Source organism: Coregonus clupeaformis, chromosome 5 (assembly GCF_020615455.1).
Source record: "Coregonus clupeaformis isolate EN_2021a chromosome 5, ASM2061545v1, whole genome shotgun sequence".
Lineage (NCBI taxonomy): Eukaryota > Metazoa > Chordata > Actinopteri > Salmoniformes > Salmonidae > Coregonus > Coregonus clupeaformis.
In genome coordinates, this window is record NC_059196.1 from 20,901,240 (window position 1) to 20,918,611 (window position 17,372).

A 17,372-nucleotide genomic window follows, 5' to 3' on the forward strand; every position below is an offset into this window, starting at 1 on the left:
AAAAAAATAAATTAAAAAAAACTGCTGTGCGTTGTGAAATACCTAGAGAAGATGAGCACCGTGTTTACAGTGAGATGAGCGAGACTGGAACCAGAAACATTAGGTTCTATCCGTGTCCATCTCCCCCACACATCTCTCTGAATGAGGAGCTTTGTAAGCAAAATAGTTCATTTCAAATCAAATATGGCTGCTCTCTTCGTAGAGGATTTAGCCTAGCTAACACTGTCCTCGTCTGGTGTTGCCCAATTGACACCCCGCCCACCGCACACAAACAGCCAACTTGGCTTGGTGTCCTTCTGTTCTTCCTGGACTCAAGCTGTGTCTCTAGTTGGGGAGGCAGCCCTGGTCATCTTCAGAGTGAGTCACTGTAGCAAAACACTCCTCAGAATAGTCCAGACTAGGGCACCCTTAGACATGAAATGCTACAACTGTGGAGTGAAATAGGGTTAAATGGAACTGTCCTACACGGCCTACAGTGAGTGGGTAACATATCTGCGGGCTTAGGTCAGTTCAGGATGCTGTAGCAGTAGGACACAGGGCTATTTCAGCCCGTTCTCCGCCAAATTTCAGTGTTCTAAACTCTGCTCATCACTCAAGAACAAAAACGGCCACCACCAGGTTAAGGACACCATTATGTAACCGAGAGGCATCTGACAGTAGCTTTTCAGCCCGGGCAGACGCTTAAATATAGCCTCATATCGAGTCAATTTGAGTGTAAGAAGACCAGCAAATGGATACATCTTGGAGAGCGGAAGTCCTATTCTTTCAGTTTTTTCAGTCTTTCGACTCCCCCCACCTTTCCACTTTGAGCCAGAGGTCTGCCATCAGAAACAGCAGAGCTCCTGGTTCTTTCTCGATTTTCTAAAAAGTGCATCCTCTCCTCATCACTGATCTGAAAGAACTGACCAGGTGAAAGCCAACCAATGAGCTTCCACCATATTGTTTTCACCTGTCAAGTCTTTTCCAATCAGTGCAGACGAATGAGAGGAGACGAGGTGAGAACAGATTTTTTAATAAATTGAGATTGAGCCCCAGTGAATCAGCCCAGTTGCCAAGCCTCTCAGTTTAGAGAATACAACAACAGGATGTGAGGAGGAGGTGTCTGCTGCAGTTACACAGTTAGACCAAGCCAAATGTCTGACTGGTGACTAACTAGAATCAATACCATTGGACAGCCTTATGTTGGCTGAATGACCGCATACAGGAACTAGCACAATGACTAGAAGGTTAACTTTTCTCCCCAGACCAACTGGGTACACATACAGGGAGGGAAAAAAGTATTTGATCCCCTGCTGATTTTGTACGTTTGCCCACTGACAAAGAAATGATCAGTCTATAATTTTAATGGTAGGTTTATTTGAACAGTGAGAGACAGAATAACAACAAAAAAATCCAGAAAAACACATGTCAAAAATGTTATAAATTGATTTGCATTTTAATGAGGGAAATAAGTATTTGACCCCTCTGCAAAACATGACTTAGTACTTGGTGGCAAAACCCTTGTTGGCAATCACAGAGGTCAGACGTTTCTTATAGTTGGCCACCAGGTTTGCACACATCTCAGGAGGGATTTTGTCCCACTCCTCTTTGCAGATCTTCTCCAAGTCATTAAGGTTTCGAGGCTGACGTTTGGCAACTCGAACCTTCAGCTCCCTCCACAGATTTTCTATGGGATTAAGGTCTGGAGATTGGCTAGGCCACTCCAGGACCTTAATGTGCTTCTTCTTGAGCCACTCCTTTGTTGCCTTGGCCGTGTGTTTTGGGTCATTGTCATGCTGGAATACCCATCCACGACCCATTTTCAATGCCCTGGCTGAGGGAAGGAGGTTCTCACCCAAGATTTGACGGTACATGGCCCCGTCCATCGTCCCTTTGATGCGGTGAAGTTGTCCTGTCCCCTTAGCAGAAAAACACCCCCAAAGCATAATGTTTCCACCTCCATGTTTGACGTGGGGATGGTGTTCTTGGGGTCATAGGCAGCATTCCTCCTCCTCCAAACACCGCGAGTTGAGTTAATGCCAAAGAGCTCCATTTTGGTCTCATCTGACCACAACACTTTCACCCAGTTCTCCTCTGAATCATTCAGATGTTCATTGGCAAACTTCAGACGGCCCTGTATATGTGCTTTCTTGAGCAGGGGGACCTTGCGGGCGCTACAGGATTTCAGTCCTTCACGGTGTAGTGTGTTACCAATTGTTTTCTTGGTGACTATGGTCCCAGCTGCCTTGAGTTCACTGACAAGATCCTCCTGTGTAGTTCTGGGCTGATTCCTCACCGTTCTCATGATCATTGCAACTCCACGAGGTGAGATCTTGCATGGAGCCCCAGGCCGAGGAAGATTGACAGTTATTTTGTGTTTCTTCCATTTGCGAATAGTCGCACCAACTGTTGTCTCCTTCTCACCAAGCTGCTTGCCGATGGTCTTGTAGCCCATTCCAGCCTTGTGTAGGTCTACAATCTTGTCCCTGACATCCTTGGAGAGCTCTTTGGCCATGGTGGAGAGTCTGGAATCTGATTGATTGATTGCTTCTGTGGACAACTTTTAAGAGTGTGCTCCTAATCTCAGCTCGTTACCTGTATAAAAGACACCTGGGAGCCAGAAATCTTTCTGATTGAGAGGGGTTCAAATACTTATTTCCCTCATTAAAATGCAAATCAATTTATAACATTTTTGACATGCGTTTTTCTGGATTTTTTTGTTGTTATTCTGTCTCTCACTGTTCAAATAAACCTACCATTAAAATTATAGACTGATCATTTCTTTGTCAGTGGGCAAACGTACAAAATCAGCAGGGGATCAAATACTTTTTTCCCTCACTGTAAAGATGTCTGACTGACACCCACCTGGACTTCAGAGTTAGGGTCCACGGGCTGCAGACCGAACCAGTGCTCCTTCCCACTGAATTTACACAGTTCCTCCTTCCGGATGGAGACTTTCCCTGAAACCACACATGGACAGACAGAAGTCAACATACTTGGAAATCATCCAGCTGAAAGCATAGTGTAACTGTGTGTGTCAGTTCCTACTTACCGACAGGCAAGTCCCTTTGAAAAACACCCTTGGCGAATACGTAGAAGGACAAACACTGAAATGGTCGTGGGATCTCAAAGTAGAAGTCCTCGCTGTAGAAAGGGCTGGAAAACAACCACACAGGAAGTCGTTTTAGTGAAGCGCAAAACGCCATCTTTAGAGTACGTTCAGAGAACAGGCTGACCTTTGTGGAGAGGAACATTTACTGAAAACTTGGTTGGCTTTTGATTGGGAAGGGTTTATGACTGATTAGCCTGATCCCAGAACTGTTTTTGCAGTCTTGCCAAACAACTCATGTGACAAGGAGTTGGCAAGACAAACAGATCTGGGACCAGGCTACTATTTGAAGGGCCAAAAGACAACCCACTGATGACAACACAAACCAAGGCCTTATCCATAGACCGTCCATCAGTAATCATTAAACAGCAGGTGCTAAATATAGCCTAGCGCTGTGGTGGCCAGGCCTCCTAGGACTGGCTGGATGACTGACTGACCAGCATATAAGTGGCTTGGAAGGGCAGGCAGAGAGAGATGTACCATCCAGCTCTGACCAGGGTCATTTGTGTTTAGTAATAGGCATGAGCCGACAGGAGAGACTGTTTTGAAAAGGAGCTGGTGCAACTTAACCTTGTACAATTAGATTGTATTTTTTCCATTGGGTTAAGTGTCTCGCTAGCAGTCCTGAGCCCAATCTCAATTGCTTTAAAAAATCTATTCTATTCTCGTCTCCTTCCCATTACTTCCACAGATGGGAAAATAGTTGCTTGGTGAAAACCATATGGTGGAAGCGCATCACTAGTCTAGCTTCACCTGGTCAGTTCTTTCAGATCAGCGCAATGAAGGAGGAGGCGAGGACAGATGTTTTTAGACAATTGAGAAAGAGCCCTGCTGAGCCTAACAGACAGTTACAGACTTGCCACTGTTATTCATATTTTCCAAGAAAATATAATTATGGCAATGTACCATAACTGCACATACAGTGGGGAGAACAAGTATTTGATACACTGCCGATTTTGCAGGTTTTCCTACGTATAATAATATAATAATATGCCATTTAGCAGACGCTTTTATCCAAAGCGACTTACAGTCATGGATGCATAAATGTTTTGTGTATGGGTGGTCCCGGGGATCGAACCCACTACCTTGGCGTTACAAGCGCCGTGCTCTACCAGCTGAGCTACAGAGGACCACAAAGTATGTAGAGGTCTGTAATTTTTATCATAGGTACACTTCAACTGTGAGAGACGGAATCTAAAACAAACCAGAAAATCACATTGTATGATTTTTAAGTAATTAATTTGCATGACATAAGTATTTGATCACCTACCAAGAAATTGTAGACCTGCACAAGGCTGGGATGGGCTACAGGACAATAGGCAAGCAGCTTGGTGAGAAGGCAACAACTGTTGGCGCAATTATTAGAAAATTGAAGAAGTTCAAGATGATGGTCAATTACCCTCGGTCTGGGGCTCCATGCAAGATCTCACCTCGTGGGGCATCAATGATCATGAGGAAGGTGAGGGATCAGCCCAGAACTACACGGCAGGACCTGGTCAATGACCTGAAGAGAGCTGGGACCACAGTCTCAAAGAAAACCATTAGTAACACACTACGCCGTCATGGATTAAAATCCTGCAGCGCACGCAAGGTCCCCCTGCTCAAGCCAGCGCATGTCCAGGCCCGTCTGAAGTTTGCCAATGACCATCTGGATGATCCAGAGGAGGAATGGGAGAAGGTCATGTGGTCTGATGAGACCAAAATAGAGCTTTTTGGTCTAAAATCCACTCGCCATGTTTGGAGGAGGAAGAAGAAGGTTGAGTACAACCCCAAGAACACCATCCCAACCGTGAAGCATGGAGGTGGAAACATCATTCTTTGGGGATGCTTTTCTGCAAAGGGGACAGGACGACTGCACCGTATTGAGGGGAGGATGCATGGGGCCATGTATCGCGAGATCTTGGCCAACAACCTCCTTCCCTCAGTAAGAGCATTGAAGATGGGTCGTGGCTGGGTCTTCCAGCATGACAACGACCCAAAACACAGAGCCAGGGCAACTAAGGAGTGGCTCCGTAAGAAGCATATCCAGGTCCTGGAGTCGCCTAGCCAGTCTCCAGACCTGAACCCAATAGAAAATCTTTGGAGGGAGCTGAAAGTCCGTATTGCCCAGCGACAGCCCCGAAACCTGAAGGATCTGGAGAAGGTCTGTATGGAGGAGTGGGCCAAAATCCCTGCTGCAGTGTGTGCAAACCTGGTCAAGACCTACAGGAAACGTATGATCTCTGTAATTGCAAACAAAGGTTTCTCTACCAAATATTAAGTTCTGCTTTTCTGATGTATCAAATACTTATGTCATGCAATAAAATGCCAATAAATTACTTAAAAATCATACAATGTGATTTTCTGGATTTTTGTTTTAGATTCCGTCTCTCACAGTTGAAGTGTACCTATGATAAAAATTACAGACCTCTACATGCTTTGTAAGTAGGAAAACCTGCAAAATACTTGTTCTCCCCACTGTAGTTACTAGCCTGTTACATGGTTATTATGCTAAATTGTTACTTTGGTAGTTACGCTGGTATGAGGCCTATTATATGTAAAGAGAAGCCAGAATGGCTGCTAGCTACACTATTCTGCAGCCTTCTTAAAACAGTAGAAGCTAAGCAGGTTTAAGTGTGGCTATCAGGTGTATGACAGACCAGTATGAAAACAGGACAACTGACAGAGATTTGTTCCATTACCTTAATAAAGTCAACAGTGCTAATAACATTATGATCTGTTCATAAAAGCAGTGTTCAAGTAAGGCTAGATTCTATGCAGTACTGTATGGTTGGTGAAATGTGTTGCCTGTCACTTCCGCAGTAAGGGTTTGGCAACACTTCCAGGCTGCACTTCCCACGCATCCTCCAGTTTGTGCACATAATCACATGGATTACGCACTTGTAGCCTCCACACACACACACACACACAGCACCTCCTCTTTCGATCACACACACACACACCTCTTTCGTTCTCCCGTTCCCTCCCTCTCAGACAGAACACGGGTGTAAGCATTAGTCCAAATAGTTGCGTTTTGCAAAGAAAACTAGTTCGCTTCCGTTTAAGAAACGTTTTGCAACAGAATGGGTGTAATGAATACACCCTAGATTCAACAGAACACATCCTAGCGTTAAAGAAAATCCAATGTTGATTCAGTCCCAAAAGTTTTGCATATCAGCAATCAAAATATAGAACTTCTGTATTTTGAAAGTTCTATAAAAGGTATTTTCCTTTAACCTCCCCATAAGTATTGAGTATTGTGGTACCGGTATAGCCGCTCCACTACAAGTGTTTACACATGCCAACTTTGTGCAACGTGACTGTAGGCAACAACCTTGGGATTCGAGAGAGAGAGAGATTCTACAAGTCTTATAGCCATATGAAAGACCATGCATCTGCAGAGAGAGAGAGAGAGAGAGAGAGAGAGTGAGAGAAAGAACGAGAGAGACAGGGGAGAGCGTGGGAGGATACACTTCCTTAGACACTGTAAAAGGAGCCCTTTGAACGGCGGGTTTGCAACGGTAGAGAAAAAAAAACGCTGTGCGTTGTGAAATACCTAGAGCAGACGAGCACCGTGTTTACAGTGAGATGAACGAGACTGGAACCAGAAACATTAGGTTGTACCCGTGTCCATCTCCCCCACATAAAAATAAAATAAAATAAAATATCTCCCAATGGGGAGCTTGTAAGCAGCATAGTTCATTTCAAATCAAATATGGCTGCTCTCTTCGTAGAGGATTTAGCCTAGCTAACACTGTCCACGTCTGGTGTTGCCCAACTGACACTATGCCCACCACACACACACACACACACACACACACACACACACAGCCATCTCAGCTCGGTGTCCTTCCTGGACTCAAGCTGCGTCTCTAGTTGGGGAGGCAGCCCTGGTCGTCTCAGGTTAGAATAAACATATAGGCTAAAGGGTTACGTTTTCAATGGTGTTACATGACACCTCCACATCAATTGTGAATAACACATTTCAACATTAGGAGAGATGGTAAGGAAAGGATACTGTTATTACCCTGCCTGATAACATCTGACACAAAATTATCAATGAAAAAAAGATCTGGGCCCTGCAGGAAGAGGATGTTACACATCATATGATATCACCTCATGTCAGCAACCATGGCAATAGTGCAATATAGGCTACCATGACAAGAGCAATGTCTTCACTGCGCTGTTCTTGCAGGCAATACTGTGAGGTACTTTTGAACATATGAAGGTAGCCTACATGTGCCCTTTTGTAAGGTGATCACTAGATGGCCATGCTACAAAGAACCAAACTGCCTACATTATTGGAACTGATGAGCAAGTACATGAATGGTTTATTCTTTATTTAGGCCTAGGTCATAAGGGTTAGGCCTAAGGTTAGTGAATAAAATCAGATTTTATGAGAGAAAGTCATACTTCCGAGTTCTAACCTTTGTAGCATGGCCAGATAGTGACTACCTTCAGTCTGAGGATGATGATGGTGATGAAGGGAGATTGTGGCTCAGTTGGTATATCATTGTGCTTGCAACGCCAGAGTTGTGGATTTGATCCCGGAGCCACCCATACGTAAAATGTATGCACACGGCTGTGTCGCTTTGAATAAAAGCATCTGCTAAATGGCATAGACTATCATATTATTATTATTATTGTTATTTATTATTATTATAATAATAATACTAGAAATGTTGTTACCTGAGGCTCTTGTCAAACACCTTGGTCCGGAACACCTCCTCCTGGTCCAGGCTGATGGTGCAAAAGGTGCAGAGGTCCCGCTGTCGGTTGGGCCCCGAACACGGACCCAGGTTCTTGCCTTCACCTGCAGGATAGGGAGGAAAGGGTCAGAGAGACCGGTGGTGCTAACGTGGAAAATAGACTTCAGTCAAATAATTGCCAAGGTCTCTTTTCTATCGACCTGCTGTTACTATGGTTGATAATACTAATGTGAACATTTAAATCAGCGCTGTTCAATTCCGGTCCTGGAGGGCCTAAACTCTTCTGGATTTTGTTTCTACCTGGTAGTTCGTTGCTCTCACTTGGAGTCCCAGGTCTGAATTAGACCCTTATTAGAAGGAGAGGATGAAAAACAGAAGTGTTTTGTCCCTCCAGGACTGACATTGAACAGCCCTGATTTAAATAATAAAAAACACCCTAAAGATAATTTGTGTACTTCTTTGAAGATCAGATAAGATTTCGACAACTTCATGATGTGGCATGTAGGGGGCCTAGTTATTTCATTTATGTATTTAGCCAGGATACTGAGGATAGTCCACTCAGTAACACTTTCCACTTTTTTCCAGGGATTCCTGGGGTCCATAAAATAGATTTTGTGTCAGTGACAGAGAGCCTGGTTGGGGTGGCAAGGCGCGGGACGCACAGGGCAGATGTGGCCTAAATTGAGTTGAGCATCACGTAAGATGTGGTCAAAGACACAGCGCATCAACTTCCTCCCATCATGCTCCTGGCTCTGACAGTGGAGCGCTGATTCACAAATGTGAAACACCTCAGAAATCTCCAGCCAGGTAAACTGCTTGCACCTGGATCAACAGCACAGCAACAAATACCCACTAAAATTGATATACTACTGCACCATAAGAAGGACTGCACACCACTACCTGTAATAGAGCTCTGTCTGTCTACATCTGCTACGTGGCACCAGGTTCATGTTTGCATGAATTTACAATAAACACTGCACTTTCATTCAACTCCAAAAAGACTCTGACATACAGTACATAAAAAAAGTATAATAGTTTCACACATCAATGACTAAAACAAAACAATTATAGCCTGTCTCTCACAACTTTCATTGAGTCCAATGTGTGAAGTTGTGAACCACAAGATTATTCAGTGTGAAGTGGTTGACAGTGGTCTAAATGGGTCCGGGATACGTAAGGGTGAGCAAACTTGAATGGGGAAAAGCCAGAGTCGAGGATCAGGCTCTTTAAAGGGCTATTAATATATGTCTAATCCCAGAAAAGGGCTGTGAAAACCTACAGCAGAGCCCTGAGCTGCCACTAAGCCCCGGTGAGCCCGACCTGCAGGGGAGTTCAAGCCCTCGCTAACTCCATCCTCCTCCACGCCATCCTCACAAGAAAAAGCACTGGTCGCCGTGGAAACACAGAGGCAAGAGGTCAAAGAGCAAACGTCATGGTACTACAAACTTCTCTGTTTGTCCTGAATAGACTACAATTTCCATTGACGCTTTTTTGTTTAAGACAGATAAAGAGAAACCCCAAGAGGAAGAAGAAAGGTTTCATAAGATGGCAAACTGAGCTTCTTGCCAAGGGTAGTTCCTCAATTGTTTTCTCTTGTTTCCTGGGGGCTCATCAATGCATGGTAGTGAAACTGCCATTTGTTTTGCAGCCGATTTGTGTGTGCGCGCGAGTGCATAATGCGTTCATTTATTATATTTATAAGTATATGTATGACTCCTATGATGACAGTACTTTGTGCTGGTGTGCATGTCAACGTGTGTGCTTGTTTGTACATGCATGATAGCATCTGCAGAAGTGAGCATCAGAGCAAGGGGGAGGAAAGGGGGGGGGGTAGTACTGGTAGAGTAGTGGTACAGTAGTCTATAACCAAGGGCTTCTCATGATACAGGTACTACGATTAGTCTTTTATATTTTCCAAGTGAAAACACTGATCAAAGGAAGAGTCCCATCTTTCAGACCATTGAGATAACCTCAGACATTTTTGCAAAATTCATACTTTACTAGACTTCCTGAAATCAAAACAGGTTTATGTATGTTGTTTTCTCATTTTGCAGTAGATAGACAGTGTGAATGGTGTTGTTCTCTCTCACAGCTACTCTTACAAAGCTGACAGTATTGTTTGTGTGCCAGTAACATTCCATCAAAAGATCCTGTTGTGGTACTGTGCTCATTCAAAACTAACAAACTGTCTGCATAAAAGCCAGGTGCATGTTTATGAACTCAAGCTAATTCTTTATCAAATATTTGCCTATAGGCTAGCTGTTATTCATAGACGTAAGTCATGAAATTACATCCTTTACAGAGGATACTGATGGATGTAGTCTTGACCATGTGGAATTGTGTTTAGGACCTCAAGAAGTCTCTTAATTGCAACAAAAATGCACGAACCCGACTACCATGGGAAGGAAGCCATTTCAGTAATCCACCTGTCCTTATGATTATGACTTTTAATTGACCTTATTCATGTGAGTAAACTACACTGCAAGGGCCACACAGAGTTCAAAGAATGTATTATGGAACTTTTATTAATTCCATTGCAATTCATGTTATTTTCCTGCTCAAAGAATGATGGACAAGGATGTTTGTGACTAAATATATCCTGAATGTGTAACCGTTCCACTCAAAGAAGAATACAGTGTATCCAATATCTTTGATGAAATTAGTAATTTTTTCAATTCTGGGTAAATTCACGTTTTTTTCTTATCAATATTAAAGTAACGAAAACCAGCAATTAGCTAACCCTGCTGGAGAAGGGTATGGCTTAAAATTCCAAAATAGTTTCTCAAGCGATGACTAATCTGGAATAGTGTAATATCGAAACTAGTTAGTTATTTCAACACAATTAATTTCAGCAGCTAACCAACACACAGAGACAACTTCCTGCCACGAGCGTTTCGCAAGATGAGAACAGACACTCAAGGTAACTAGCTATGAATGACAAATTATGATTAGATAGCTAGCTAGGTCAGATAAGATACATTGAAACAAATTAACTATCCGTAAAGGGAGTGGCACAATTTCACTAAAAGCACTTTACGTTTGCTAGCAAAATAGACAGCTAACTAGCGCGAGCCAGCTAACAGTTAGCTAGCCAGTTCTAGTTCATGTGTTTTGATGCGTGTGTGGATAGCTAACCACTGACTGTACTAACTAGCTAGACCGTCTTTGCCTAGGCTTTTGTCAGGAGCTAGCCTGGCTGTGATATTAAAATAAATACCTACATTGTGACAGCGTTTTCTGAAAATATAAAATAAGTTTAATCGGGCCCGGGTAACATTCATTCACAACAATGTCTCAAAATATCTTCATGAACTTGCTGTGTTGATCGTACCGCGCCTGTCTTTTTTTTCACGTCGTTTACTTTTTGTTACCCCACCCACCCAATTGAAGAATGCCGATACAATAAATACATTGTTCGCACTTACATATCTTTCCCCGCAGGCTTTGTAAAATCCGAATTCTCGTGTCCTCTTCTTCCGCCATGGTCCGACTTGACTGAGTATCCGTAGCTAGTACCTTCAACGCTTAGCTATAATATCCGTTTATGAATGCAAGCGAAGGGCCAACCTACTGCAGCGTCACTACGAGCGCTATTGGCCGTACACTGACATTAGACTAGACTGGAGAGACTTGTGTGAAAAGTATTCACTGCACGGCCTCTCACAGTTTGTCAAACAAACGGAAGCTCTGTGCAGGATTTACAAAAAAGTGTCAAAGATGAGAGGATGCTCTTCTCCCCCCCACCCCTCTTTTGGTACCCGACCTATGGACACAGAGCTTGCACAGCCAATACTTTTAACTTCTGTGCTTGCACTAGGAACATTTGTTGATATTTTGTTAGTTGAAAGTTAGCAATCTTCAGGCCTACTGCTGATATAGTTTTGCATAGTCGGATTATGTTTTTTTCAGTAATATAGGGAACTGGCTATGTTCACATCTCTCATCTCTTTCTTATTTCAAGGTAGTCACAGTTTGGATGGTGGATTGCTTATCCAATACTATTCAGGACATTCACAAGAACAGAGGGAATACAGGTATGCACACCTGCCTGTTCAAGGCAAGCAGAAATGAAGGTGCCTTGTGCCTGTCAATTCTTCTTTACACAACTGGAACAGCACCCTGGACCCGACCTTATACTAACTTTAGAAAACGATAGCCCCAGTTTTATCTTCACCCATTTTTCGAAACTGTAACCCATGTCCTCATAACCCCTAACCCTAGCACCAATCCATCTTGACCTCAAGACCCTAACTGAACCCTTGCGCCCTTTTGAAAACCATAATCCTAACCCTGACCTTATTTCCATATGGGGGATTGCAAAATGTAAATGTAATTCCTCACGAAACTAGAACAAAAGAATACCATTGATTTTGGGGATTTTCACAAAATGTAATCCATAGTAGGGTCCTTTGGAGGAAGGATTATAGACATATATTTTACATTTGTATCCCTCTTAGATGTAAAGTCCCCTGTTTAGGGGACCTGCGTGGTTCTGGCACCGGTTCCGACTGACATTTTCGCTTATAAATTGATCTGTGGACACTGTAGCTCGAAATGGCATGCATTGAGCGATAACCCTGGTTCCCACGGACACAGTAGTATATTGTCTGCCTGTGTGACGTAGGACGTTAAATCTGAAACCACTTCAAGCTGGGATGTCCCTCCTACCATTTCATTCGCTCTTCCGACTGTCCATCAACTCCTGGCTGATCCCTACATCACTGACAAAGCGCATGCCTGCAATCCTTACATCATAGAGCAGCAGGTGAGAGTGATTTCATCAGTATAGCACATTCAGAGATTGATTTACAGACATTAATCTAAAATACTGTATAGATTATAAACAAAAAACAATTTCTGTTTGTCATAGATGGACAAATTTAATACGAGAATAATAGAGCTCTGTTTGACATTCACAGCGGTGGGGGCAGATGTTTTGTTCAAGAGAGACCTTTAGGAAATATGCACATTTTCTCTAACACTAAACATACAAATATATATTTTACACTTATAAGGAAGGTGAAATCTTATAGTAATAGGTTTTATAATTTGATTATACTATATTTGGAAAGCATATGTAATTTCAAGCCTTATTCATACAGTTTTGTTGAATAGGAAATACGTCATATAAAATATTTCATATTTTCCTCATATTTGTACTGTGTACTTGAGCTTGTGTCCTCAAAAGTGACTACACTTGAGCAATTTATTTTAAGAAATACCAGAAAGGTGAGATTTTAACGCATTACTAGTTACTGTTTATGGTCCTCTCTTTGAGTAAGATGGCGCCGACAGATATGGCAGCTCTGCTTCTAGCAACTAAGCAATTTTGCAGTATTTTGTTTTTTTGTATGTTATTTCTTACATTATAAGGCCAGGAAATTGTTTGTGTTATTACATACAGCTGGAAAGAACTTTTGGATATCAGAGTGGCAGTAACTCACCAGCATGACGACCAGGAATACGACTTTCCTGAATTGGATCCTTTGTTCGTACCCCCCAGGGCAATTGAACTTATTCCAGAGGTTGCTCCAAAACACTGCTGGTGGGGAAGAGGTATTCGGAGTGTGTCACGCCCTGGCTCTGGGACTCTGTTATGTTGAGCCAGGGTGTGTTGTTTCTTTGTGTTTTGTGTGCTAGGGTGATAGTCTAGTTTTGTATTTCTATGTTGGCCAGGGTGGCTCCCAATCGGAGACGGCTGTAGCTCGTTATCTCTGATTGGGAGCCATACTTAGGTAGCCGTTAGGCATTCATTTGGTGTGGTTTCTTGTTCCGTGTATGGTTTGTGTATGTAACCAAGGACGTCACGTTATCGTTTTGTTGTTTTGCTCGTGTGATCATTATTTAATAAATATGTTCGCATTCCACGCTGCGCCTTGGTCCTCCTCCTTCGACGATCGTGACAGAAGAAACCACCAAAACTGGACCAAGCAGCGTGTCCAGGAGCCATCGCCAGGGGAATCTCTAGCGGATCTCCTGTGCCACCTCGACTGGGTCAAGCCGTGTGAGGAGGAGAGAGGCTGGAGTTGGAAGCAGAAGAGCGAGAGTTGGGCGAGAACTATGGAGGCCTGGTCCACGGGGAAGAGAGACTCCCAGAAAATGTTTAGGGGGGGGGGCTCACGCCGTGGACGACGGGGCAGCAGGAGGCCGCGATAGAGCGGTTAGTAGAGGAGGCCGCCAGGTTACAGGGGCCACTGGTCACAAAAGGGGAGGAAAGTGTAGAGGCACGGCGAGAGGTACTGGGGTGTGTTACCAGTCCGGTCCGGCCCGTTCCTGATCCCCGCGTAGGGCCAGTGGTGTGTGTCCCCAGTACGGTCCGGCCTGTTCCTGTCCCTCGCACCGAGCCTGTGGTGCGCGTCGCCAGCCCGGTTCGGCCCGTCCTGCTCCCGCACCAAGCCAATGGTGCGCGTCGTCAGCCCGGTCCGGCCTGTTCCTGCTCCCGCACCAAGCCTGTGGTGCGCGTCGCCAGCCCGGTTCGGCCCGTCCCTGCTCCCCGCACCAAGCCAATGGTGCGCGTCGTCAGCCCGGTCCGGCCTGTTCCTGCTCCCCGCACCAAGCCAATGGTGCGCGTCGTCAGCCCGGTCCGGCCCGTCCCTGCTCCCCGCACCAAGCCAATGGTGCGCGTCGTCAGCCGGTCCGGCCTGTTCCTGCTCCCCGCACCAAGCCAATGGTGCGCGTCGTCAGCCCGGTCCGGCCTGTTCCTGCTCCCCGCACCAAACCAGTGGTGCGCTTCGTCAGCCCGGTTCGGCCCGTCCCTGCTCCCCGCACCAAGCCAATGGTGCGGCGTCGTCAGCCGGTCCGGCCCGTCCCTGCTCCCCGCACCAAGCCTGTGGTGCGCGTCGTCAGTCCGGCACAGCCCGTGCCTGTTCCACCGGTGCCTGATCCGGCACCGGTCAGCTGCTCCACTCGGAGCTAGAGCAATCCGCTCCACCAGTGTTCAGTCCAGCTCCGGCCAGCAGGGCCAGACCGGACCAGGGGGCGCTTTGGGGGGTTGGTTGGAGGGTGGGGGTCAAGCCCGGAGCCGGAACCGCCTCCGAGGAGGAATGCCCACCCGGCCCTCCCCTGTTCGGTTTATGTTTGGCGCGTGCTGATCCGCGCCTTTGGGGGGTACTGTCACGCCCTGGCTCTGGGACTCTGTTATGTTGAGCCAGGGTGTGTTGTTTCTTTGTGTTTTGTGTGCTAGGGTGATAGTCTAGTTTTGTATTTCTATGTTGGCCAGGGTGGCTCCCAATCGGAGACGGCTGTAGCTCATTATCTCTGATTGGGAGCCATACTTAGGTAGCCGTTAGGCATTCATTTGGTGTGGTTTCTTGTTCCGTGTATGGTTTGTGTATGTAACCAAGGACGTCACGTTATCGTTTTGTTGTTTTGCTCGTGTGATCATTATTTAATAAATATGTTCGCATTCCACGCTGCGCCTTGGTCCTCCTCCTTCGACGATTGTGACAGAGTGGACTTCTAGACCGACTCAGGAGGCGTGCACACCATCCACTGCGAGCTCAGGGTGAGGATCCCCTTCCAGAGAGACATCAGGGATTGTACTGTCCTCGTCCAAACAGCCAGCAGGGTTGTCAGTACATCGCGCAGACAGGAATAAAGACATCTCAGGGAAGAAAGGTGGGGGTGTATGTTTCATGATTAACTACTCATGGTTGTTAACTACTCATGATTGTGATAACATACAGAAACTGAAGTCCTTTTGTTCACCCGACCTAGAATACCTCACAATCAAATTCTCACCGTATTACCTCCCAAGAGAATTCTCTTCGGTTATAGTCACAGCCGTGTATATTCCCCCTCAAGCCGATACCACGACGGCCCTCAAAGAACTACACTGGACTTTATGCAAACTGGAAACTACATATCCTGAGGCCACATTTATTGTAGCTGGGGATTTTAACAAAGCAAATTTGAGGAAAACGCTACCGAAGTTCTACCAACACATTGACTGTAGTACTCGCTCTGGAAAAATGTTGGACCACTGCTACTCAACTTTTCGAAATGCCTACAAGGCCCTCCCCTGCCCTCCCTTCGGGCAAATCTGATCACGACTCCATTTTGCTCCTCCCGTCCTATAGGCAGAAACTCAAACAGGAAGTACCGTGCTAAGGTCTAGTCAACGCTGGTCTGACCAATCGGAATCCATGCTTCAAGATTGTTTTGATCACGCGGACTGGGATATGTTCTGGGTAGCCTCTGAGAATAACATTGATGAATACACGGATACGGTGACTGAGTTCATCAGGAAGTGTATAGGAGATGTTGTACCCACTGTGACTATTAAAACCTACCCAAACCAGAAACCGTGGATAGATGGCAGCATTCGCGCAAAACTGAAAAAGCGAGCCACCGCATTTAACCATGGCAAGGTGACTGGGAATATGGCCGAATACAAACAGTGTAGTTATTCCCTCCGTAAGGCAATCAAACAGGCAAAATGTCAGTACAAAGACAAAGTGGAGTCGCAATTCAACAGCTCAGACACGAGACGTATGTGGCAGTGTCTACAGACAATCACGGACTACAAAGGGAAAACCAGCCACGTCGCGGACACCGACGTCTTGCTTCCGGACAAGTTAAACACCTTCTTCGCCCGCTTTGAGGATAACACAGTGCCACCGACGCGGCCTGCTACCAAGGACTGTGGGCTCTCCTTCTCCGTGGCCGACGTGAGTAAGACATTTAAGCGTGTTAACCCTCGCAAGGCTGCGGGCCCAGACGGCATCCCTAGCCGCATCCTCAGAGCAAAGAAAAAGCCATATCTCAGACTGGCCAATAAAAATAAAAGATTAAGATGGGTAATCTGAGATATGGCTTTTTCTTTGCAACTCTGGCTAGAAGGTCAGCATCCCGGAGTCACCTCTTCACTGTTGACGTTGAGACTGGTGTTTTGCGGTTACTATTTAATGGAGCTGCCAGTTGAGGACCTGTGAGGCGCCTGTTTCTCAAACTAGACACTCTAATGTATTTGTCCTCTTGCTCAGTTGTGCACCGGGGCCTCCCACTCCTCTTTCTATTCTGGTTAGAGACAGTTTGCGCTGTCCTGTGAAGGGAGTAGTACACAGCGTTGTATGAGATCTTCAGTTTCTTGGCCATTTCTCACATGGAATAGCCTTCATTTCTCAGAACAAGAATAGACTGATACGTTTCAGAAGAAAGTTATTTGTTTCTGGCCATTTTGAGCTGTAATAGAACCCACAATTGCTGATGCTCCAGATACTCAACTAGTCTCAAGAAGGCCAGTTTTATTGCTTCTTTAATCAGCACAACAGTTTTCAGCTGTGCTAACATAATTGCAAAAGGGTTTTCTAATGATCAATTAGCCTTTTAAAATGATAAACCTGGATTAGCAAACACAACGTGCCATTGGAACACAGGACTGATGGTTGCTGATAATGGGCCTCTGTACGCCTATGTAGATATTCCATTAAAAATCAGCTGTTTCCAGCTACAACAGCCATTTACAACATTAACAATGTCTTCACTGTATTTCTGATCAATTTGATGTTATTTTAATGAACAAAAAAATTGCTTTTCTTTCAAAAACAATGACATTTCAAAGTGACCCCAAACGTTTGAACGGTAGTGTATGAAAG

The 17,372-nt window shown here is 45.1% G+C and overlaps 1 protein-coding gene and 1 long non-coding RNA gene across 2 annotated transcripts in view; one reads left to right on the forward strand and one right to left on the reverse strand.

The window, feature by feature from the left end:
* Positions 1–11,347, reverse strand: part of LOC121564516 (ras GTPase-activating protein 2) — a 47,636-nt gene extending 36,289 nt beyond the window's left edge. Inside the window, exons 1-4 of the mRNA XM_041875807.1 lie at positions 11,202–11,347; positions 7,757–7,880; positions 3,032–3,135; positions 2,845–2,939 (exon numbers count right to left, since the gene is read on the reverse strand). Coding sequence (XP_041731741.1) covers positions 2,845–2,939; positions 3,032–3,135; positions 7,757–7,880; positions 11,202–11,259 — 381 coding nt within the window. The 5' untranslated portion in view covers positions 11,260–11,347. The remainder of the gene's footprint in view (positions 1–2,844; positions 2,940–3,031; positions 3,136–7,756; positions 7,881–11,201) is intronic.
* Positions 10,636–12,534, forward strand: LOC121564676. The gene is made up of 3 exons (XR_006000232.1): positions 10,636–10,696; positions 11,738–11,810; positions 12,401–12,534. It is a non-coding gene; the product is annotated as an uncharacterized LOC121564676 (long non-coding RNA).
* The last annotated feature ends 4,838 nt before the right edge of the window (positions 12,535–17,372 follow it).